Source organism: Carassius carassius, chromosome 47 (assembly GCF_963082965.1).
Source record: "Carassius carassius chromosome 47, fCarCar2.1, whole genome shotgun sequence".
In the NCBI taxonomy this organism is placed as follows: domain Eukaryota; kingdom Metazoa; phylum Chordata; class Actinopteri; order Cypriniformes; family Cyprinidae; genus Carassius; species Carassius carassius.
In genome coordinates, this window is record NC_081801.1 from 4,733,569 (window position 1) to 4,760,587 (window position 27,019).

Here is a 27,019-nt window from a genome sequence, read left to right on the forward strand (position 1 = left end):
CGATCGTAACAGAAGGACTCCATCCATGTCGAAATCCAGCGGTGTGGGACTTCATTCCCGATCCCCAGCCAGTATGGTGGAGCGGAGGGCAAAATATTTAAAATTAACCACCCTCCGCCAAGAGGGCAATGAGGTGGGTGCCATGGCACAAATGTTCTGGTCCCTAGCTGAGGGGATGGGATATAATGATGCGTCCCTAAAGGACACTTTCATCACCGGGCTGGATGACCCAGTTCCTCGAATTGAAATGGAGCAGTTGGACGCTTATAATTTCTGGGAGTTTGTATTTTATTTACAACATCGGTCTCTGTGGAATACCCCAGCCACACCTGTCTCTCCCGATGGGATGGCCGATTCTAGACCGGGGTCTACAGACAGGAGGACCACCAGCCCAGCGCCACTTCACAAGATGGCCGCCAGCCCAGCGCCACTGCCCAAGATGGCCGCGAGCCAAGCGCCACTGCCCAAGATGGCCACCGGCCCAGCGCCACTGCCCAAGATGGCCGCTGGCACAGCCCAAGATGACCGCCGGCCCAGCGCCACTGCCCAAGATGGCCACTGGTCCAGAGTCATGGCACAAGATGGCTGCTTGTCTAGCGCCTCTGCACAGGATGACAGCCACAGTTGACCCTCCAGAGTCGAGTCAGGTCCTCGTTGACCCTCCAGAGTCGAGTCAGGTCCCCGTTGACCCTCCAGAGTCGAGTCAGGGCTAGTCACCGTTGACCCTCCAGAGTCGAGTCAGGTCACCGTTGACCCTCCAGAGTCGAGTCAGGTCACCGTTGACCCTCCAGAGTCGAGTCAGGGCTAGTCACCGTTGATCCTCCAGAGTCGAGTCAGGGCTAGTCACCGTTGACCCTCCATAGTCGAGTCAGGTCACCGTTGACCCTCCAGAGTCGAGTCAGGGCTAGTCACCGTTGATCCTCCAGAGTCGAGTCAGGGCTAGTCACCGTTGACCCTCCATAGTCGAGTCAGGGCTAGTCACCGTTGACCCTCCAGAGTCGAGTCAGGTCACCGTTGACCCTCCAGAGTCGAGTCAGGGCTAGTCACCGTTGACCCTCCAGAGTCGAGTCAGGTCCCCGTTGACCCTCCAGAGTCGAGTCAGGGCTAGTCACCGTTGACCCTCCAGAGTCGAGTCAGGGCTAGTCACCGTTGACCCTCCAGAGTCGAGTCAGGGCTAGTCACCGTTGACCCTCCAGAGTCGAGTCAGGGCTAGTCACCGTTGATCCTCCAGAGTCGAGTCAGGGCTAGTCACCGTTGATCCTCCAGAGTCGAGTCAGGGCTAGTCACCGTTGACCCTCCAGAGTCGAGTCAGGTCACCGTTGACCCTCCAGAGTCGAGTCAGGGCTAGTCACCGTTGACCCTCCAGAGTCAGGTCACCAATGATCTTCATGGGCAGAGTCAGGTCACCAATGATCTTCATGGGCAGAGTCAGGTCACCAATGATCTTCATGGGCAGAGTCAAGTCATCATTGATCTTCCTGAATCCAGTCTAACCTCTGCGAAACTACCAGAGCCTCCCCACGCCTCTGCGGAACTACCAGAGCCTCTCCTCGGATGTGGTGGTCTTCTGCGCCGCCTTGGTGGGCTTCTGTCTCGACCGCACGGATGTGGTGGTCTTCTGCGCCGCCCGGGTGGGCTTCTGTCTCGACCGCACGGATGTGGTGGTCTTCTGCGCCGCCCGTGTGGGCTTCTGTCTCGACCGCACGAATGTGGTGGTCTTCTGCGCCGCCCGGGTGGGCTTCTGTCTCGACCGCACGGATGTGGTGGTCTTCTGCGCCGCCCTGGTGGGCTTCTGTCTCGAACGCACGGATGTGGTGGTCTTCTGCGCCGTCCTGGGGGGCTTCGGTCTCGACCGCATGGCTCCAATTCCACCTTGCTCCTCTCTGGATTCCTGCCCTGTCGGTTCGGCCCTGGGACACTGAACGTTATGTCCTTCCTGGACTTGTGTTTTGTTGTTGTTGGTTTTTTTTTGTTAGTTTTTTGCTCCTCTTCTCTCTGTTTCCATCTATGGACCTGGCCCTCCGTCCCTCCCCCTGATCCTCCGTCGGTCCACCTCTCTCCTGGGCTCCTTGTCTTTGTTTTTCTCTCTGTTTCCCTCTATGGACCTGGCCCTCCGTCCCTGGCCCTCCGTCCCTCCCCCTGATCCTCCGCCGGTCCACCTCCCTCCTGGTCTCTGTGTTCCTTGGTCTCTTCTTGGGTTCGGGTGAAGCATCTAGTAGCTGCTCCGTGGAGGAGGGGGTAATGTCACGCTGTCTGGTCTCTGTTTCCCTGAGTCTCCACTAGTGGTCTCACTTCCCCATAGGCCCCTCACCGTAGGCACTACAATTCCCACAAAGCCTTGTCCTTTCATCACAGTAATTGCACTCCTGTTAATTGCACTCAGGTGTCTTCACTTGTTAGTCATTATCCTCCCTTTATTAACCAGCCCTTTTCTGTTTGTCTGCATGGAGTCCTTTCATTCCGTCGCATTCCGAGTTTCCTATTTCTATTCCTGTTTATTTGTTTATTTGTTTGGATGGATTTTTGGTTTTGACCCCTGCATATTGGATTCTGAGTTGGATTACCCAAATAAACCCACACTGCGTTTGGATCTCTCGTCTCCTGTGTTTTCCTGGGTCTCTGATCGTAACAATCAGATTGAGAAATTGTTGTAACTTAACTGGGTGTGTGGACAAACTTACAGCATCAGCGTTTAAGTTGATAGAACTCAGATATTACTGTATAGTGATGGATTGTTTTTTTTTCTTCTTTTGGATGGAGGATAAAAAAATGAGGTGCAACTCAGTGACTGAAAACTTAATATACTGTAGGCTGCAACATAAAAATATATATCTATATATATAAATTAAAATAAGCTATTTTTAACATAAAATGACTGAGGTGCAAATGAGGATGAAGGCGGTGGCACTACACTGACTGGGTTTTGGACTGACTTATGCAGTTGCCATGGTTTCCTATCTTGCTAGCTTAATTAGCACACAGCGTGATTCAGTGCCTGTTAAAATGTAGAGCTACATGTCACAGGAGAGTCTAAATTCAGTCTGACAAATCATATATTGTACACTGTATAAACATACACACCCCAAAACACAAATAGTGGCAGGGATGTTGATAGAGAGTCAGTCAGGAATGTTTGAAGTCTCTTCTGTGTTTTATTGCAGTGATAAAACACAGCTGCTCTAACCATTAAAGGAATAGTTCACCCAAAAATGTTATCTAATCCAGCCAAAATAATCATCATCAAATAGCCGTTTTGTTATCATCCTTCAATCAAGAATTAAGAAGAGTTGTCCGACAGTGTTCACCACACACCAGATAACATAAATACAGCTGAAGAAAATAATGGCACTGTGGTACTATAAAATTGCTGTACATTTATCAGGCACCCTGGGAATCCTGTCAAATATCTAATCATATTTGGAGAAATAATAAACTATAAAATCTGTCCAACAACAGTCTCTGTCAATTACTCTGTAATTAATCCTGAGACTCATGACAAAAGCCTGCTGTAAAGTTTGTAATGACATGACGCATCCTGTAAAGATGAATAAAGCAATGACAGTGGATGAAAAACAGCAAAATAAAACCACAATTCAGATTCTTTAAAAAATATATGTGATGCAAGTCGCATTGATTCCTTCAGGCCATTAGAACTAATTTTCCCACAGTTCATTTCATTCTCATCATTGATATGCATAATTATCGATCTGACAAAAGAACTAGATGGAATTGAATGAAAATTAATGTATGACTAGCACAATTCCGGCTTGATTAATATTTAAAAGCCAGCATAATATCTTTAGCAATATATCATCTGTTATATGATTATTGTAAGTGACTAAGAGCAACCACTTGGGGGCATCAGCGTCATTTTTTGAAGATAACAGCTCTCAAACAAGAAGATAAAAAAGTCTAAAAATATTCCAGGACAGACTTAATGATAATGCAGATGACAGATGTAGTTTTATAGCATGCAAGAGAGTTGTGAGAAACTTTAAGAGGGAGTTCAGGAAAACTCTTCATTATTCACTGACTCCCACTGTTCAAAAGATCTGCAAAAGCTTATTAGACATGAGAGATGCAAGTTTCCCTTCTCTCAGACTTTTCACTGCTAAACTTTTTTTCTACAGCACTGGCTTATTAACCTTCCATGGTCTTGTGTAGTCCTTCGATGTGCATTATAATTTCAACACATAAAACAAGCACAAATTTGTCATGTGTCAAAACAATTGCCAGGGACAACAGTCAATTACAATTATTATGCAAAAATACTTGAGAGCAGAATGCTGAGAATGACCAATCAGCATTAAGTTATTTCCAAAAACTGCATAATATAAATAAATAAACATACAAATAAATAAATAATTATAGTACGCAAATAATAATACATTTTTTTTTAAAGTTTACCATGCATTTTTAAAATAACACTGAACTTGGATGGATGGATGGATGGATGGATAGATAGATAGAAAAAAGATAATAAATACCTCTTCCCCATAAATTTCCTTCGTAAATGCATTTTAAGACTTATTTTTTAAGTTTGGAGTTCAACCTCTGAACATAACCCTCAATGGAGCATAAACAGTTTGTATGGGAACATACACATTTTATCATACACTACAAGCTCACTATCAAATATCCAAAATGTAAAAGGGTTAAGAACTGCCATGAAAGTGTGTTGGATTTAAGTTTGGTTATCTGTGCATTTTTACATTTTTAAAACGAAATACGTTCCATCCAATTAGTGTTAAAACCAACTTGTAATTCAAATCTATTTCGGTGTTGATTTAACGCCCTTTTGTGTGTGTACTGTACATACACCCTCCAAATGACCGACAGAAAAAAGAATGTTTGCCTAGAGGGGACACCACATGCATGACTCTGATTCCACATCCTCTGCACATGTTTCAGCATGAGGCCCATATATAAACCCATCATATCTACGTCATGTTGCACTCGCTCCGTCTGGAGAGGCAGATAATGATGCATCCATATGAATAGGACGCTCTCCGGCAGAACAACTACTCAAACAGCCTCGCAGCAAACAAACAACCCTTTCAGAACATGCTGGAGGGGATCTCATTTATACCTTCCTCTGTCAGCTCCAATAACAGCTTCAGCCTTTTGTGTTGGATAGCGGAGCTTAATTTTATGCATGCGGTATTACTCTCAGGTTCTCAGAAGCCTCTTTTATGCTTGAGTTAGTAATGACTGAATTTTCTTTCCTCTTGTTTGGTTTCAATCTGCAACCTTTCAGGAGCAGCACAGGTCTTTAACCACCAGACAACATCACATGTCATCTGCTATATTTACAAAACAGAAGGATCGTATGACGCACACTTCCCAGAAACCTTTGCTACACTGTATGTCTCACTGGTAAAAGTAAAAAAAATCTAAACTGTCACTTCACACGTCAAATCTACAAAACCGCTCCACAAAGCTCATCCCACATAAAGACAATCTGACTTACAAAACGTCCTACAAAACCTGACCCTTTAGAACAAGATAGCATATATATATATATATATATATATATATATATATATATATATATATATATATATTTATATATATATATAATTTGCTGTAAAAAAACAATAATAAAAATAATGGAAGGAATTCAAGCTCAAGAAGAGAAAAATGTAATATTTGTGTTTTCAGACATATTTGATCTTTAAATGTAAGTTTGGCAAACGTAAATAGGAGCTTTCTTTGGATAAATAAATGTAACATTTCCAGGATATGACCAAGATGTCCTGTTTCGAATAGTCCACATATACTGTATCTTGTTTATTAATAATTTATGAATAAATAATAAATTACAATTTATTTACGTAAAATGTATTTATTCACAAAAGAGTTTTCTGTAATAAGTAGCTTCTTAAAAAGTACCCAAATATTTAACAAAATATAATTTGTTGTTGTATGGCATAGTGAGGCCTAATTGTAGTTAATGCTGAATAGATTTGAATGGAAATATCATTTGGGATAGATGTTGGAACCATAATCAACACTAGAGTGAACTGTAATTTGTCATTTAAAGTCATTTGGCTCCTACATGCTTCATTTTAGGAACCAATGGTTCTCAAGTAATTTTTGTCAGGAGTCCAGCAGCATGTAGCTCTATTCAGAGGAGACCGGAGTAAAGGTCAGCTTGTTTCACGCCCCGAATGAGCTCCTTCACGCGTTCTTTATTAGCGGGCCGCACACACCTGGACCCGGGCCAGTCTGCCCAGTCAGGATAATAGACATCTTTGTTCTGTCTTCTTCAATATCGCAGTTCTCTTTCTCTTTCTCTTCTTGCAGAACAGATTTAGCTTTCTGGAATGTGTTTGTCTGATGTTGATTCTGATTCTCTTTGGGGTCCTTCATAGCTTTGGCCATTACAGTTCTTCTACTTTCCATTTGTTTGGAACGGATGATAATGTCACAAAACATTCCACACTCCAGAAACATTCTCTGGGACAGCTGTGGAACATACTGTACAGAAGGTCGTCTTCTTCTCATGAAACAAAGCTCTTGAAAATATCAAAAATGAAATATCATCATTTCTGCATACTACTCGACTGAATCATTGAAATGGATTGTTCAGTTGTTTCCAGAGCAAATGTTTTGAACATTTGAATTAACTGTAGCAGTGAATATACTGGATATACAGTAGAATCCTCTAGATGTGGCTCTGATTGTTTCTCCTGATGTCATCTGTTAATAACATTTCTATACGGAGGTGAAGGGCTTTGTTAGAGTGCTGTGTAGCATGAAGATAAATTTGCATGTGTGTGCTGCAAAAGTGTCTGTCTCATGCACATTGAAATTGTTCCATGGTTGTATTTCATATTAAGGCACAAGTTGTTACATAAACATTTGAGGCACATCCTTTCATTCATCTTTCTAATCTTGAAACCACTTTTTTTAATGCCTTGCACACTGAAAAGCAGAATGGGATCTGCACCATTTGGAGTTTTCATGTCCCGTAGTTCAAAAATTCTGTCATTATTTATGCACTTTCAATATTTTCAGTATTTAATCTTTTTGTTTTTCCTCCAGAGGAACACAAAAGGCGAATTTCTAAAAATCATTCACACTTTTCTTGCAAACTATAAGCTATGAAAATGTGAGATTTGAGAATTGAAAAACTGAGAATTGACAGCACAATGAATGTATCTTAAAAGTAGTGCTATATTAATGTGCCATATTCTAAATCTTGAAGACATACAATAGATTTGTGTTCGAAAAATATCAACTTTTTAGTAAGAAAGTTTGGGGCAAAATTCAAAATGGCAAAATCTGTGGAAAGCCTTTAGTTCTGAACCCCTTAAATATTTTTTTGTGGGAGTAGAAAAAATAATTTATGTTCTGTGAAAGTTCTCAATTCATCCAACCATTGGCATAAAGTGGTGGCAAAAGATCATTTTTGGAACCAGTCTGTATATTACAAACTCGCTGATGAAAATATGTGACAGCAGATGAGATGCTTGGCTATAGAATCCTCTAGATGTGGCTCTGATTGTTTCTCCAGATGCCATCTGTGAAATATGAATTTCACACTTGGTTTTTACAGTTTTAAAGTGGCAGAACAGATGGAAAATTAACCCACTGTTATGGCTGTGCCAGATCAGAGGGCATTTAAAGGGTGTCTGAAGATTTTATTATCAAGAAGCCGGTCAAAAATATGGTAAAAAAAAAAAAGGAATGTTAAAATAAAATATACATTTTACATATACATAGAATATATTTACTCAGGCAGTATTAAACTTAAAATCAAGTACTCCGCTGCATTAACAGCAACCACTGAAGGTTAGTTGAGCTGCATGTCATCTTCTGTTGGTACAATCATACAACTGGAGGTCAAAGGTAGTGACCCAGAGCCGTCAATACATGCTCTTCCTGCCCCGTGAAAAGGAAAGTCAAAACGAAATATGGCACACATCCTCAGAAAAATAATGAAAATATTGTACAGGTATGTTTTTAGCCATAAAAATATTACTTTCTCTCCTTTCTTTAAATATTTTTTAGAAACGTTCCAATGCAAAGGTTCAAGGATGTTTTCAAACTGAATGTTAAAATCTGTAGCAAAAACCTTACATTACTGAAAAGCATTCCCAGCTTTTTTCAAATATTTTTATATGCTAAAAAGAATGACAAGTATTTGAACACACATAAAATTGGTATTTTTTAAGAAATGAGCAAAATTGGGGATTTTTTTTTAAGAGTCATTGAAGTTGGTTAAGTTTTTGTTTTTTTCTTTGTCAAATTTTCAAATTAAAACCTTTATCTTTTCAAATACTGATGTGCGTGTGTTTGTGTTTATATATATATTTATGTTGGTAAATATTGGCAAATATTTAACTTGCATATAAAATACATACAGTATGTAAGCATACAGTATATTTGTTATGTTGATAGATATTTGAAATAATTTTCATATGAATTTAAATTTTTACTGTATATAAATTATATACTTCCTATTTTTCTCTATCTTTACAAACATTCTCTATTATCACAAAAACGACAGAAATGTCAGCTATGTCCCACTCCCTAGGTATGCATGGTGACCTTTCACCTTGTCTATGATTATATATGTAGAGCCTGTGGCGACGTGCCTATGAGTATCACATTTCTTAAAGCATGCAAGATATGCAAGGAGGAGTCTGAGTGACATTTGATAATGATAACACAGGAGACATACATCTATAACACTATTTCTCTCACTTGCCCACGCCAAAGACTTAAGTTACACCTGAGAGGCATGACAGATTAAGAATGATCAAGTTGTAAGCAGGGAAAAACCCCAACACATGGCATATAATAAGCCCATAATGCACCAAGACATATGTTTAAAATGTATTTGATGCTAATGTGTCAATATGTAAAAGACAGTTAAAAATAGACAGTTAAAATAAATATATTTTAATTTTCCAAAGGAAATGCAAAAGAACATGCCTGTCTGAAAATTGCCCCAAAACAAGACCAGTAAACCAGCTTATGCTGGTTTATGCAATGTTTTTTTTTCCCTATAGGGATAGCTACTAAGCATACACAGCAACTGCAAGTACTTATTAAATAGTAAAAGTTATCGTATTTAACTAAAAGTTTAATAGCTAGTAAAATGTCATACCTGGACTTGAACTAATGTTGGCGCGTGAAATCTGCATCTGCCATACCCATGCATTAGTCTAACTCGGCTTGTTTGTGATTCTCCCTACATTAGGACTGTCCTGGCAGGGAGTCGAAGCTAAATGTGAAATAAATTGGCATGCAAATTACCAGCAATCAAGTCAAAGAATAATGTCTGAACAGTTGGCGGTAAACTGTTCTCCACTACAAAGACATACAGACAGTGGCGAGAATGTAAATAAACAGCACAGCAGAGCAGCCACGACCTTCAGACAAAAGCCCCCCGATTCCTCTCACTCAACCTCGGACCCCCTGATGAGAGAGCCGTCCAATTAAAACACTGATTAACTGCTGCTGTAATTCTATATGGCTTCATGTCAGCAGAGACCCGAAGAGATCAGACCCTTTGTGGAAAAACAGAGGAATGTCAAAGACTAATGTTTTAGAAATGTTTCATGCAAAAATTCAGTAATCATAATAATATTAACAAACAATATCTCAATAAATAGTTGAACTGAAATCTGAATCAAATAGCCTTATATTTTATAAAGCGCTAACTTAATTTGCATGTTTTAGTACTTTTTCTTTGTTGGGAGAGGTAAATAATAAAATAAATCTGCAGCTGTATTGAATTCCTCTGTTTCCTTTGGAGCTACTATGGCTCTACAGCAGAGTGGATACAGTAGCTTTTTGACCCTGACTTTGACATTCATCTTCAGAATGAAATTACAACTCTCTTAAATCTCACATCCTCCCTGTTTTGAACTGCACAGGGTTTGCTGGAAGTCACCTGGTCCTCCCAGTGCAAGTGAGGAAGCTGTGTTGTGCTGTAATTAAGTCATTCTCAGGGTAAGAAAAACAGTTCGCCACAGGAGATTCAACAATCACTTCATTACACTCTCATTTATGTAGGTCAGACAGATGTGGAGTCGCTGTGTGTTTCGTTGTGAAAGCGAAACTACTTTGTTTGGTCTTCCAAAAGAGGACACAACTAGAAATCAGTAGTTAAGTTGTATACAACACTGTTCCAGTTCAGTTCAACCCAAATATTCAGATGTATGCAGTGCATTTTATGGAGGGCGAGGACTGTTACCTGTGAGAGTAGCCTACAATGCCGGTGTCTGTTTCTATAAAGTGGGGCAGTTCCAACTTGGCAGGACAGTCTGGTGCTTCTGACTCACAGTCTGTAAGTACGTTTACATATTTAAATAATCTGCCCCTGATGATTCAAACATGAGTTTTAAGCAGTGTACCTAGAGTAGTGCTTGTTGTTTGACCGATCACAAATGACAGACATGAGTTTTATGTTTACGCGCCATGATACGCAACTCAACGCGTAAAAAGAAAGTTTAACAGTACTTATGTCCCCACTGGATGCAACAAATGTCTTGTTTAGTTTGTGATGGGTTTAATTGGTTTTGTCTCATCGCGCCGGGACACACAATAATGTATTTTTTGAACTTTAAACCGCATAAACACAGTGCATTACACCAAATACACAACATAAATGTTCTTTTTAGCAACATCATATGACCCCTTTAAAAAAAGTAACAACTGAATGAACAAAAGGAGAACAAAGGTAGGTATGACAGAAAAGAACAAAGCAAACAAATAAGAGAGAGAAAAGTGAGAGAAAGGAAAAAAGAATAGAAAGAAAAATGAACGAAGGAATGGAAGACTGAACACACAAGTGTACAAACATGAGCAATTGAAAGAAAGAAAGAAATAAACTACTGAACAAACAGTGGAATAATCAAATAAGTCAACCTGTCACTGTACAAACAAGCAAACAAAAAAAAAGAGAAGAATAAACAAAAGGACATCTGAAAGACAGAAAAGAAGAAACAAAAGAAAGCAATCAACACATGGGATTTGTCTCAGTCTAAGTTGATGATTCTGCAGGTGTTCTAGAAACCACACAGATTCACTTCAACATCTGCAGGGTTCTGTCCCTTGAACTCTCACTGACTCCCACTCAACCTTCATGATAAACACACAAACCACTAGATATAAACTCACAGGGATTACTTGCACTTCAGCTTCAACTGTTCTACAGCTATTCCTGCAGAAAGAGAAGTAGAAATGCTCTTCAACCTAATTCAACTTGCAAGTTTTCCCTGGTTGCGCAAACTCTTAGCTTGACTTTTCTCAGTTCTCCATTATTACCCAGATTCACTGGACGTCAGTGAGTTATAAATAAATTAGAGATTGATAAATAAAGGATGAGTGAGTAAACAGTGGTCCAGATGCAGATATGATTAAATATTATGAGGCAGGAGCCATTTTCTGTCTGGCCTGGAGTTTATGAAACAATGCTGTCAGTTTAGTGTTTGTTTTAATTTGCTTTTCCAGAAAAATCTGCTTGAAATTTGTTGCGCTGCTGTGGTATGATCATTGTGCACTGCCAAGCCAGGTCTGAAATTTCATTCTGGTGTTCGCTGGGCCAGAAAAGTAATTATTAACATTATTATGAAGGTAGATTTGTCAGCGTGATAGAAAATCATTGCGAGCTGTTGGACTACAGCAACAGATGGAGCAAATTTGAACCCTACATATTAAAACTTTCAAGAAAGGTTTTAATTAAAATCCAATTTTGGCTTCATGAGGTACTCTGTTTTCTCTTGTTGGTCTGAAATCCAAAAACAGACCTGTGAAATTGGAAAGAGTCCAATTACTAGACTCCGGAATCTTCTAAATGAACATTTTGACCTGACAGAGATATAACGTTACAGAATGAGAGCTGAACATGTATGTGATTCAGTGAATCAATTCTTCAATATCCCAAAAGCCATGGTATTACAATGGTACAAAATAACTCTTTTTTTTTTCTTCCAGTTACATCGTTACAGCAGCTGGTGGAGGTAAGTCTTTGTGAGAGAGTGGGTCAACCGTTCATTCTTGTTCAAAAACGCATATTTATGAGTCGCCGAATCATTCTCTCAATTGGATTTCTTTCAGAAACACTAATTCATGTATGAACAAAACCAGTGAGTATTTTCATCAGTGAGTCAATCAATCATTTATCCAATTCATTCAAAACACGAAAACGAGTGTCAGTATTTAAATAATTGAATCAAATGATTCATTCAAAACCACTGATTCATTCTGAACCACCATGTTTCTTGGAGACAAAATTAATAAGTAACCATAATTCATACTGTGCGATATAATTTTGTAATGCCCAAATCCATTTAGCATAACTACTTAAATAGATTTTATTTTTAACATACAAAATAGTATGGATTCTTGTTATTGTCCATAATTTTTATATCAGTGCAAAAAAAAAAGTATATTTATCCACCGCTGAGCCAATGGTACGCACTAAAGCAACCAAATTAACAGACGACAAGAGAACTCATTTGAAATTCAGTTCATGTTATGTCTACACAAAACACTCCCATCTGTATTTTTGAAGGATGAGAGGAGATTAAATGCACATTTAACAACCCTCTTTTATGAACTGAGCTGTATAACATTACCTCCAAAAAGCCTTTTTCAAGGGACAAGCAATTTCATGGCAAATTTCAAATGCAGCAAAAAAAGAAAAAAAAGAAAAAAAAGAAAACTATGCTTAAAACAGCCTACTCCAGAATATTGCTGAGTTGGACTACAGAATAAATGGAATGAAGATGATAAAAGGCTAATGTATGGAAATGTGCATATAAGCATGGAATCACTCCTAAAAGCCTTCATCTAAGACTGACATGCTGAACAATGGCTCCGGTTTTTCACAGTCAGCTGGCAGGACAGTTGGAGCCGTGGTGCGTTTCCAAAGAGCTAAAAACGTGCTATAAATCTCTGTTTCTGCTGTTTTCTGGCACAGTGCGCACACTCTCACGGCTGTTTGCTGGGGAAACACTGGACAGGATTTCGGCACGTAGGCCAAAGAAGCATAATACCTGGAGCTATCCGTTAGCATTCCCATTTATCTCAACTGCAGTTGCTCATCTAGCACGTAGGAACTCATTTGTGATGATTTTGGTGACAGATACAATGTGGCATTTACCGGCATGACTAATAAGAAGACCGTGATGACAGGGTCAGTAGGCAGTGATCTGTGTCATATTAATCTACTCTGCAAAAAGGCCCTATTCATGCAAATGCCACAGTGTCACCGAAGATAAAGGTCCAAGGCTCTGCAATGATTCTCAAAGTAAAGTTACAAAGACCTAAAACTAATTTTTTGCCTTCTACAAGGTCAAAAGCCTCGGAAAAAAGATACACTGTGCTCACGTGCGTCACCAAACACAGATGACAACAAACACAGCTCATTCCATAAAAAAAGGTAATGTGCATGTCATAGTAAAAATCAAGTGCATTTAGTGTCTAGCAATTTATCTACAGTAAATATGATACAATTCTATTATAGAATATATATATACATGGCAAACTGACCCAAATCAGTTTGTGAGTGTTGTTTGTAGCCCCAATATAAGATGTTGATATAGTGTGAGTGTGTGGTACCCCAGTTCCAGCTGTTTATGTGTGTCTGTTATTTGTTGCAGTCATTTATTTAGCTTGAAGCTCAGGTGTGTATGTTATCAGAGTGTTCCCCAGAACTGAACAGGAGTTAAGTTGCAGTTCTGTTGCTCCTCAAACACTCATCTGTCCTCAGTGATTCATCATCCACTGCACGAGAGGGACATCTGTGTTTTATCTGAACCCTCTCCAAACACAACCAGAGCCGGGAGAGAGAGAGAAGAGTGTGATCTGTAAACTAATTACAGCAGGTGGCACATCCAGCGTCATTCATCACTAAACTACATTTGGGAGAGAACAAATTACCCACAAACATGGATAAAGAGGGATTCATTTGAAAACACATGAATTGGTTTACATGACAAGATGCCTAGAAGATTTAGAAATGAGCATTGTTTACAAATGCAAGAGACTGTTCCACTAAAATGACACAGATTTCCCGTGATGTGTTTGTGTCTGGAGCATCAGGATTCAGCTGTTTTTGTCCAGCGTCGATCTGTTCTCTTTAGTGGGTATGAATGTCTTTGAAGACCTCTCCTCAGTGAGTGAGGTCACTGCGGTCCCATCATTAAAAAGCTAAAGGAAGTGTGCATTGGAAAAACAGACATGGTAAAAAGACGCTTTCTCCTTACCTGGGATGACTTCAAATAGGAACTTTCCGCCTTCCTCCCCATTGCTGGGATGTTCTGTGACTCTGTTGCCAGGTAGGAAAATGGTGCCCTAGAGGAACCAAAAAGCCAAAAGAAACTAGTCAGACACAAACTGCTGAGGAAAGCAAGACGTACGAGGAAAATAAATCACGGTAAGAAAAAGCTTGGGTGCACTGGAGAATAGGAAGGCTAAAATGTGAAAAATGCCTTTCTTTAGACTTACTTTTCAGTTGTATATTTTGTAAATACAAAGTAAATTTAAATAACTGAAAAAAATTATAAGTCCAACTGTGCCCAGAGTTTAATTGAAAGTCAAAGGGATAAGAAATGTCCATGATGGAAACCATCTCATCATCTGGACATTAGCTGTAGTCAGAAAGCAGCGATGTCAGTTCAGGGGTTACAGATTGATCCCTCGGGGGTCTGTATGACAGCGCAGGAGGCATTAGAGTCGACAAAGCTCTTGTTATTATTTAGAAATCGGATCTTAAGCAGCACTGCGGCTGCTGTGGGTTTATAGATCAGTGTTTGACACGCTGGATGAACTGCTGCCTTAAAATAAGCACAACATCATCGTGCCACGCAGACCATGTTACGACCAACAGCGGACTGGTAAAGCAGCCTGATTTCACCCATCGCTCTCATCTGTCCGTCTCTTTATCTGGTCCATCTCACCATCCTCTATTAATGGTTTCTTTTATCTCATATGTCTTTCTCTGTGTGTCATTTTTCTTGCATACTACACTATAACATATTATATATATATATATATGTTTGGGTGTGTGTGTGCCTCAGAGGTTGAGGGGAATTTCCCCATAATTTTAATGCCAGGTGTTACTTCATCCTCTTATTTAAATTACAGAATCATGATATGGTTGACTGACAGTCACACATGGTCAGATGGCACAATGCACACTATTGAGGCAACACTTGCTGAGTGAGTTTTCATATATATCTTTATATTAGCATTGCAGTATGCACTAGCACACTGGGGTTATTTAAAGTATGCAGTGGAACAACTGCAGAGGTCTAAAGCAGTCACCTTTGAAGGAGAGTATTTCATATCTGCTCTAAAGAGGGGCTTAAAAAGCACATTTTCATAGGGAGAGAGAGAGAGAACAGAGTTCAGTTACATCCTTCTCAAATATCAGTGCGTATGTTTAGTATCCAGTATCCTGACGTGCCCGGAAACAGAGAAACTGCAGCTGGAATTGTTTGCCAGTTCAGTGCTGAACAGGGTATGGATCTGAAAACGACCAAGCCTCTCATCAGCAGAAATAATCGTAGGCTAGGCTGTGGAACGTGTTGTGTGGGGAGAGGAGAACTGGTTCAAAGCTCACTTTAGTGATAAGAGCAAGTTTAATTTATTCGGGTTTAAAGGGAAACATTTTGTTCGGGGTCAAACTGGGGAAAGACTGAAGCCCAAGTGCGTAAAGAAGTCAACATGCAATAACTTCACTGCAAGCATCTCCCAATCAGTCAGCAATTTTCCTGCAAGACAATACTCCAGTCACATTGCAAAACAGGTAAAGTAGTTCCTTGAAGCTGAAAACATTGAAATAATGAAATGGCAGACCCAGAATCCTGATCTAAACCAGACTGAAAATCTCTGGAAAATTCTTGATGACAGAATTATGGCTAAGAAACCCACTACAGTTACTGAAATAAAGAGACCGAAAGAAGAAAGGGCCGAGATCACACCAGCGCAGTGTGAGAAACTAGTGATGTCCTGTCGCCGCAGATGTCCTGAAGTCATTCAAAGCAGGGGCCTCTACACTTCTTACTTATTTGCAATGCTTAATATTTCACAATATTACTATTTTTACTGTATTTTGATTAAACACATGCAGCCTTGGTGATCATAAGATTTCTTATATGTCTATTTGTATGTCTAAATAGTAAACTTTTCTATTTTTGTTAAGTTCAGATTCCTGACTGTAAATATAAGCAATATAATAAGGCCTGTCTATATTACTTGTCAGCAAGTCTGGGTTTTCATAAAGAAATCATGAACATGCAACAGCATCCGTAAATGTCACAAGCCAGTTGTCTTTTTCAAGACTTCATAGAGTCTTTAAACCATTCGTATCGGTTTACTATGATATATGACTGTCTAAACAAGACCTTATAAAAATACTTAGTCTAGATTGTGGGGTTCCTAAATGTAAGTGGTGCCTTTCATGGTAATACAAACTTTGTGAAAGTTGAAAAGCAGCCGCATATGATGATCATTACACAATGACCTCTTTCCCCCGGGCTTTTAAAGCCTCTCTGCGTGTGATGCAGTGATTTGCTTCTGTTAAAAAACGTCATAAAGCTTTATGAGATGTGAAAGCAGCATCCTGCTCCTGATGAAGTTGAACTCAAACTCAAGCTTCTTATGCGACAGAAACCATACCTGCTGCCCCCATGAGGCACACTGGTGGGGCTTGTGAAGACAGCACAAATTTCAGCCCGCAGTGAGGCAGGTCAGCGGTTTGATGTGGGCAACGGATCCTGTTTTAGAACCGGAGGCTTAAGTGTGGGTTGCTAAAGACATGAACTTTCAATTAAAGGCATTTTTGTTGTCCCCATAGGCCTTCCATGTGTAAAACATGCAAAGACATATTATCAAAAGAAAGGGAACAAAACCCCAGCCCATTCCAGAGCAGAAGAACCATGTGTCTTCCTTGGCGCACTTCCTTCCTTACTCTACACTCTGTGCCCTGGTGAACAACAACAATGATCATGATACATAGTGGAGTATGGCCCAAAGCATTCTGGGATTATTCATGCATGACAACTTCCATATCAGAACATTTTCACTGTAATAATATGATCTACATTTGGCCAAAAATATTTTGTTCAAAAAAGCATTGACCTATATCTTTCAAAGTTTACAACAATAAGGATGCACTTACATTAAAACGTTGGCCAATACAATATATATATATATATATATATATATATTTATGTTATGGCCAATAGCTGATAAATAGAATGAATTAAAAGTAAAAGGAAAAATAAATAAATACATTAATTAATTAATTATTTTGAGAGCTGCGGAAATTATTACATCTAACAAATTACACGTTTAAGTATATTTAACATAATTACTATGATATCAATATAATAACATTAACATTTAAAATAATGAAATATATGTTTTTATAAAATATATATGGTGATAATAATTATGTATTATAACAGTATATTATTAATGTAACAATATTATAATTATGTAGCGTAACATACTATTGTAAAACTATTTAGACTAATAATGTTTACTATAATAATAAAATATGAATAAACTAATATTTAAATTCAATATTGTTTTGTCTAAAAATTAAATGTAAAATACAATAATTATACTAAGAAATTATACTAAGAAATTATAATAAAAAACTTGATGTCATTATTTAGATATTTTTTTCTGGAGAACTGCAAGAATGATTACAGTGTTATTAAATTAATAATGATTAACTTTAAGATAAACCCAGAAATAATAAAAATTGAAAAATTAAGGAAATAAGCATGAACAAATAGTGTAGTGATTCAGTATCTTTCTCATGCCCAATGCCTATTTAGTGAAATTATAAAATATATGTATATATATATATATATAATAAAAACATATTATTATCTTTTTTTTAATGGCAATTTTCTTTTTGCCTACAAAATGGCGTAGTTACTAAACCTACCAACAGGAGCTTAACCATTCTAACCAGCCAAACCTTTAAGGTGAGGATTCCCACGGTCATTGCTTTGGGGCAGCAGTTCATCGCTCAGCAAGGTGTTGCACCTCTCTGACCTCTGACCTCTGAGTCCTGCTCCCTCATTAACACCTCAAGCCAGACCAGGACAGTTTGGACTTTGACACAACCAACCAGAAATGTACTGTATCAAAGACACTACCACATGCATTGTGTGAGATCTGGACAGCACAGGAGTGGAAACTGTGGGAAGAGGAAATGAGATATTGGGTCAATTGCCCCAGACTGCTATGCCACGTTGAGCTAGGCCAGAGGTTAGCTTAATATCATCTCAGGAATTTCCCTCCCTACTTGAGAGAAAAATAGAGAAGCAGAACAAAAATTATTTGTTATGTCACTGCTGTTTATCTTTAATTTAAGTCCCCATGGTGCCAAAATGAAGTTAGTTTCTCAGAAGCTTGCATACAGAGCCGGCGGGTATGTGGGAATCCCCCCCAGAGACGCAAAAATCCAGTCCCAGATCGGATCAGAAAAGCTTGCTTCATTTGTTTATCAACCAGAAGAGATAGATGATATAAGACCAAAGGGAACAGGAGGATATAAAACAAGCTACAACCCAGTACTTAAGCCTGAAGTTCTAAACGGTCCCATGGAATTAATTAAAGGAAAGCCATTTGCTGTGGAACGGTCCCATTAGGTGCACGTTTGAACATTTAACCTTGACTTTTCCTCAGTGGGTTGCCCTCACGTCTTGTTCATTAGTGGTCCCTGTATGTCCTGCAGCACTTTTTCACACTTCGAGGCCTCATTCGCTCTCCTTTCTTTCTTTTGCTTTTTAATATGCAGTCTTTAGCCTGCGGCGAGTGCAACAGATGTACCCGTATCCAGGTGAAATCAGCTGTTTATAATGCAAGTCTTATTCTCTTTTGCTCGCAGAAAAATGGCAGAACGTCCAAGGGACTGCAGCTGTAGAAAGAAATAAACAGCCATTTCGACTGCGGCAAAACATTAGGCACTACAGACTTGGTAATGTTGCTAGCAAGGGGATATTACTTTTAAAAGCAAGGGGATATTACTTTTAAAATACAGTACATTAGTATTTTGTTTCTTAAAAAGAGGAGCCAATTTCTGTACCTTTTTATGGAAGATAAAACATTCTTATTATTATCATTTTGTTACTTTTGAAGGTTGTAGATTCAAATGGAACTCTTTGCCGTTAAAACCTCTAGACAGACTGTTCCAGGTTCAGGAAAAGCAAATTACTTGAGGATTCCTTCATTCACAAAAATGAAAAAGTCCATTTGCAGACCCGTTACGATCCTGACAACTTTCAACTCCGATATCTGCTACCTCACCAACTCCCAGAAATAAAAGCTTCCACGGGGTAGCCACAGGTAAACTTCATTACAGTTTGTGGTCGTCTAACAGAAAGCAGGTGGGAAATGAGCTAGTGTGCCAAGTGTTTAAATCAAAAAATAATTCTGAAATGGACAGCATCCATCTAGCTGTTTTGACTGGCCACAATTGAGTTGCATGATAAATGTGCTTCTCTATTTTTTGCTGAAATTTGTTCTGTGCCGCTGAGGCGACTAAACCTAATTACTGGCAGTAATATTATAAATGCCCTCAATGGCAGACCTGATGGAATCAGGTTTGGCGGCTGGTGTACCTGTAGATAGGGGGTCTACAAACAAGCAGACTGCAGCAGTTCAGAAATGTGATTAACCTCAACTTTCCATTACCTACATCCTGACCAATTTACTATTTTATTCTATGAGATGCTCTATATAGAGTATGGCAACAGAGATATAAGCCACACTGTGTGTGTGTGTGTGTGTGTGTGTTTGTGTGTGTGTGTGTGTGTGTGTGTGTGGGAGAGAGTCTTTTTGTGAATAAGCTGAAAAATAAAAAAGTTTACCATGCTTACCAAGTCTGCTTTTTTTCATAAAAAATACAGCAAATACAGTAAAAGAAAATTTTGAAATATTGTTACATTTTAAAATACTTGTTTACTATTTTAATATATTTTAAAATGTAATTTATTTCTGTGATGCAAAGCAGAATTTTTAGCATCATTACTCTTCAGTGTCACATGATTCTCAGAATCCTGTCAGATATTAATTTGTACTATTAATGGTTGATTTTTAGTTTTTGGAAATAAAAGGGAAGCTTATGCTGCATTAAAATGACTCACTTTTGCTTTGAAGTGCAAATGTATTTGTCATTTCCAGCAGTCCGTTAAATATAGAGCGTACATTTAGCCTGGTCCGCTAATAAAACCTTACTTGCTACGTCTACATTTATTCATTTAGCAAATCCTTTGGAATAAATGCTGCTAATAAGCTGGTTTTATTAGTGTGCTAGGCTAAATGTACTGTACGCTCTATAAACTGTCTGCTGGAAACTCTACTTGTGAGTCATTTTAATAAAGCACAATCATTTTCCTTTCTAATGGTAAGAGGTTTTATGTTTTAAAATACTTAGAATGAATCAGCAACATAAAAGTGTGTGATTTCTTCAATGTTAAATCTATCCAGGTTCTATCCAGGTTTATTCCACACAGCCAATGCACATTATTGTTTAAAACACAGGAACCTACCAGCATCTAAAACAAAAGAGACTTTAGATATTTAATGGATCCAAAAATCTATGTTCATTTAGGCTATAGGAACAGGAGAATTACTCATCGACCTCATATATATATATTTTTTTCATATTTCAGTCCCAACTTTAATCAATAATGGCACAGAGAGGCTAAATGTCAAATTGCCAGCTAGTCTAGCATACCAATGACCAATCATGAATAATATGAGACATAAAAGGCCACATGATTCATTTTAAATGCACTATTTGCTGGTTGAGCTTTGCTCAGAAAAACCTGAAGTCTGAGGGAATCATGCTAAGCAATATCTCAGAGGTCTTTCATCTTCATGCTCATTGTTTTTTTGTGTTCAGCGAGGTACAAATTCACTCTGAGCACAAATCTGCTCTAGCTTAAGTGGATCTTTTCATAGCTCAGAGTCAAAAAACAGCAGCGACTGTACAACAGCATCCCTCAGGGTTAAATAGATTGGCCACCTTCACCTTTTCCTTTCCCCTAAAAAAGATCTCTGTTCCAAACCTCAGTGTGCGGCTTTAGTGCCAACCACAACATAGAAAAGCGTTCCTCACAAGAAACTTGACCAGCACTCACAGCTGCTAACGTTAGCATGCTCCAGTAATGACCCAGTACTCGCAACAACAACTACAAATACAAAACACACATAAAGATTGGACAAAATGTTAATTGCCGACTAAAATCCAGTTTTTCCTGAGACAATGCAAGCTAAGATTGCATTATATAAGCCTTATATTTTAAAATGGGGCACTGTTTATTAGTAAAATAAGTACACGTTGCCCTATGTTGCTTATTTTTCACCTAGAATTTAACTTATACACATTCTGGTTTCATTTTTTAGTTCAAGTTTTAGTTATTTTGTTGTGTGTTTTTGTCTTATATATATATATAGTGTTTATTTTTAAATGAAAATGTGAAATGTTTTCTTGGCAAATAGTTTGTAAGTTAGTTATTTTTTATATATCTTATGTTATTTCATTAATTTAATGTTTTAATTATTATTTGTTTTAGTTTTATTTTCAGTTTTAGTTAACAATAATAACACTGCTTCACACATTTGCCAGCTTTTTCGTGGTTCCAGTCGTACAATGCACCTAAAAAAGCGGAAAATAGATATGCTAATGTTTCCTGCAGTGGTTGTGCAGTTTTGTTCTTCAATTACTGACCAAAAAATGAGCTCTTAGCTACTATAGGAAGCTGTGCGTTTGTACTCTTGACACTGATATGATTTGTCCAGTGAAAGCAAAGTTAATTAGATTGTAATGTAGAGTAGTTTCTAATCATATTAGTCACTAAGTACTTTATAAGGCCAATTAGTTGGCTTAGCTCAAAGATAAAATGCAAATGATCTAAGAAGAACAACAAATGCATTGGAGATGATTCCTTTGGCTAGAGTTTTATAGTCTGTGCACCGGATGCTTAAGCTAGTTGCTTTGTTGGTGTTCCACAATTTTTTTTACTACCACTAATAGGATCTACAGTTTGAACTCTAGATAAGGAGGAAGGTAAACTCTATCGAAGTTTTTCAAAGCAAGAGTAAAGTTCAAAATTTACTTAACTATTCAAGATACTGTAGATTAATTTGTTTCTTTATCTGAACAGATCTGGAGAAAATTAGCATTACATCACTTGTTCACCAATGGATCCTCTGCAGTGAATGGGTGCCGTCAGAATGAGAGTCCAAACAGCTGATTAAAAACATCACAATAATCCAGACGACTGCAGTCCATCAATTAAAATGGCACTTAAACATCCAAAATAACACTTTCTCCAGTAAAAATGTGCATCCCCTGTTGGCCCGTCACATCAAAATAACATATAACATATAATAACATCTTTGTTTAAAACTGTTTTGGGCTGTTTGCTCTTGTAAAGTGTTAATCTGAGCATATTTCTCTCCTGATTCGGTCAGACTGGAGTTGTGTGGATTAATGTGGTGTTTTTATCGCTGTTTGAACTCTCATTTTGATGGCACCCATTCACTCATCTACATCTTAGATGGCTTTACGGGGAGTACATTCTCAGCAATTCTCCTTTTAGACTAAAACATCTTTCCTTTGACTAATAAAACTTTGAAAGCACCTTAAACGTTGCAGCTATCATACATTTTATTTATCATAAAATGTCTTGTTTTCTGTTGGCTGTGTGCAAGAATCAACTTGGAAATGTGTAAAGGAAAATTACACTTCAGTTTCTAGAACAACATTTTCAGATTTCAGTTCATATTTCGCCTTTTCAGATCAGTTTTCGCAAGTTATCATTTAAACAATATGCATGAATTCTCTGCAGTCTGAAATATTTCTTTAGAAATGAACGATTGTGTTTACTGGCGTCTTACAGTATAATCAGATGAGACTCATTAAAGAGGAATATTTTAATGGAGATTATACACTGCTCAGTAAAGTTATAGGGCCACACATTTTGTTCACCGAAGGATGGATGGTGACAAGATTTAAGGAGCGCAAGCACAGAGGACATAAAGAAGATTACAGAAATAAGACATAAAAGTTGCAGCCATAACATCAGTCTGCACAGAATACTAATTACTGCCATATCTAATGCTTGAGAGAGAGAAGGACTCGAACTACAGCTGATGGAGAGGATAATGAGAGATCACCTGTCACAAATCCATGGCATATTACAGAGGAGAACAGAGACTGGGAGATACTTGCATAAACCTTAAATCTTTCAGGATGTCATCTAAATTTGGCAAAGTCCTGGTCTGACATATTCAAGGACAAAGAACAAGATTAAAGTGTTACATCCCTTGCGAACAGATTCTTTTCAACATTGTTTTTCATCCTGCTTTGTAACTAATAACTCAGACATCATTTAGCGGGCAGTGAAAGTTGCTCAGCTCCACCGACGACCTCTGATGTTTCCGAGTACAGTGGAACAGGAAGTGCACGAGGAAACAGTGGGTCAGCAGGTCATTTAGGACACATCAGTGAATAAGCTCAGAAGACAGACGCTGCTGTGCATATAATCACTGTAGGATATACTGTAGTTTCTACAGCTACTGTTGCAATGGGGTGCAAACAGAATCTCACATGAATACGAAGTAATTATTTTGAATTCTCTCTGGAAAGTCAAAAAAAGTAATATATAAAAAAACATAACTTTTTTAAATAAATAGTAAATATAAATACTAATTAAATGTAATGAATGGAAAAAAAGATCACTGAATGCAATAAAGCAAAAACAAATATCAACCCTTAAAAAGAATGAAATAAGTTTGCAAAATGCAAAAAACAACAACAACAAAAATAATAAATAAGTCATGAAATATAACTTTCTGTTCACAAAAACTGAATAATAATAATAAAGTAAAATAATAAAAGGAAATATTATTCTTAATTGTCATATCATTATAATGATATAGAAGCATAGTAAATAAAAATATAATAAAGGAAAAATAAAATAACAACATTTTCATATTAAAAAGAAAATCTATATAAATACAAATTAAATGTAATGATTGAAGAGTATAACTAAATCCTCAAAATGTAATGATTGAGGCAAAAATGTCATAAAATATCAATAAATATCAATAACTAATTGATACAAATAAAATAAAATAAATATTTTTTGCCAACCTTTTCATATTTTTCAGTATAATATTTTCATTATTATTATATATCATTATATATTATTATTATTATTACTTTTTGTCAAATTTTGGCACCATTTATTCCTCCAGACAAATAAATCATTCATGAAAATAATTTATGAATTCCCAGTTTAATGGTCCGTGTTTTATATCAGACAAAAATCCCAAAAATAAAATGATATATATTTATATATATATATTTAAAATGAAAATGAAATAAGATGACATTTTGCCAGCTTTAGATTAAGAGGTCCAATGATCCTAAAACAGGTATTCAGACCTCAGTGTCATCCCAACACGTACAATTATTACACTTCCAGCTAAATTATAATAATCATGCATACAGCTAAGCATACAGCTAATCAAAAGCCCCTGTACAACCACATACGTTGGTTCCCCGCATGGCAGCAGATGACCTTTGACCCTGTCAGCAAATGTGACAGATGCACACAACACTGCACTGTTGCGACGAACCCCATGTGTGAACTTAACGCCGCTGACGCAAGTGCACAAAGACTCTCTCTATGTCAAGTTCAATAACTCTATATGGTCAGAAACAGCACATTCTCCGAGAATATGATCCTGTCCATGTGTGCGTGTATGAAGTCACAAGGCCACGCCTCCTTAGGGAACATAAGGAGGCAGATGTTCATGCACCGGAATGAGAGACAGCAATTGAACTAATGAGACAGGTAACTAATGGAGCAATCGCTTTGAATGAAGACGCTTATTAACAGCCACTTTAATGATAGTGCTTTATCACCTCTTGTGGCTCTGTTGCATTCTGGGACGTCATAATTATACTTCACTTCCCTCCTCGACTACAAACTGAAGAATTGTGTGATTTATTCTGACAGTGTTTTTTGCCTTGTGTGTGTGATAGAACTTTGGTTTTAACTTTTTTTCTCCTTTTTCTTCTTTTTTGGTTCCGATGTTGCAATCCATTGGTTAGTGGTGCATCTTTCTGTTCGCTGTTTGACAGGTCGGGGAGATTGTGCATGGGCTCTTTTCAAAAATTCCCTTCAAAGAATTTATATTTAAATTTAATAAATGAATCATATATGCTCATTATAATTACACATTTATCAGGCACAACACAAATAATTTTTAGGCATCAGAAGCGAATATTCAAACAAATAAATACATATGTAACTCTATAATAAAATGTGTAATATGTTTAAGATAAAATACATCATTTATGTTTTTTGAATTATTATAATCTAATGTTAATGTATTATATTGTAGTAAATAAATTGTGTAATAAAAATAATATAATAACAGTTCTATATAATGTAATAAGAAAATAGCCATTCATAAGTCTCTTATAAAAGTAAACACATAAAATAAATAATTACTAGTTTATATGATGATCATCAGTTTTAATAAAACACATTTATACGTTGAATACAATTTAAAATAATTCTTTCTGTTTGCCGTTCAGCTCCATTTTTTTCTGAAAATCTAACTTTTTAGGTTGTATGGACAGATAGGCTGGAGACAGAATATGTTTGGAAAGGCTGGGCTAAATCTTAGCCAATGAAAATCACATGCTGTGATGCTTATGAATATTTAAAATGTGTTTAAATGCTATTCATTTGGTGATGCATATCTTCAGATGTTCAGTGTCAGGTTTTTTTTTTTGTTTGTTTCCTTTTTTTTTTTTTAGATGACTAGAAACATGCTGAAATATGCCAAAAGACATTTTAGTACTCGTGTTTGTTTTGTGCATGTCTAAGAGAGGTGCACCTTGGGAAGATTTTCAGGAACTTTCAACCTTTTAGTGTCATTTTTCTTGCTATCTAAGAAGACATGCATTGGGAAGCAAAGCAAAGAGTGAAGTCTTATAGGACAAAGGCATTTTTACAAACTTTTCTCACGTCAACATCTTGTGACAGCTTTCACAAAATAGATGGCATAAGATCAAAAGCAGCTCTGACTGTAAAAGTTTGCACGTAAGCAGATTGTACAAAGACTTTGAAGCAGGAGCATTTTACTTACTGTTTGATTCTGTCAATACGCTGAGCTGAAGTCATGCTGATTCTTGTGAAAGCCACCAAAAGACTAAATAGCACCATTTCATTATGTTCAACTGAAGAAACTGAATGACTATTGCATTTCAACATGACAGGTCAATGTGTTTCATCATGTTTCGTCTTTAAGTAAAAATAGCAATCTGGGGAAACACTTTCTGCTTTATTTTTTAAAGCAATATAATACAAATTGTAATCCATCTTTTCATAAATAATAGTAAACCGTTAAAAGACATACTTTATTACTTAAAACACATAATATAACCCATAATAATTGGGCGTTGTTCATCTTCTTTAATACAATATTCAGATGTTTAATAATTAGAATGTAAAGATAGAATACAGTTTTTAATATATTTACAATAAAATAAAATGATGTATATTATATTTTAAAGATTATGAAATTAAATATTTTAAAGATTACTAAAATAAAATGATGTATGTTATATTTTAAAGATAATTAAAGATATTATATTATAATAAATATAATAAAATGTCAAATATAATGTAATAAAATAATGCAAAGCACTACTCATATCATATATCAAAAATAAAAATAAAAGAGGTTCGCACAAATCAGTATTGTATCTGGTCGGCATTGAAAATTAAATTGTTAATTTAAAAATGCGATATTCACAGTTATTAGGTCTTTTTTTTTTTTTTTTTTGCAGAATGCTATATATGCTAAACCAATCACAGCTCACCATTCCATGCATTGTAAACAGTAACAACCAATCACAGCGCACCATTCCACGCACTGTAAACGGTGACAACCAATCACAGCGCACCATTCCACGCACTGTAAATGGTAACAACCAATCACA

The 27,019-nt window shown here is 37.3% G+C and overlaps 1 protein-coding gene across 1 annotated transcript in view; it reads right to left on the reverse strand.

The window, feature by feature from the left end:
• LOC132130045 (rho GTPase-activating protein 24-like) overlaps positions 1–27,019 on the reverse strand; it is an 89,630-nt gene that overhangs the window by 58,723 nt on the left and 3,888 nt on the right. The window contains exon 2 of the mRNA XM_059541645.1: positions 14,229–14,316. Coding sequence (XP_059397628.1) covers positions 14,229–14,316 — 88 coding nt within the window. The remainder of the gene's footprint in view (positions 1–14,228; positions 14,317–27,019) is intronic.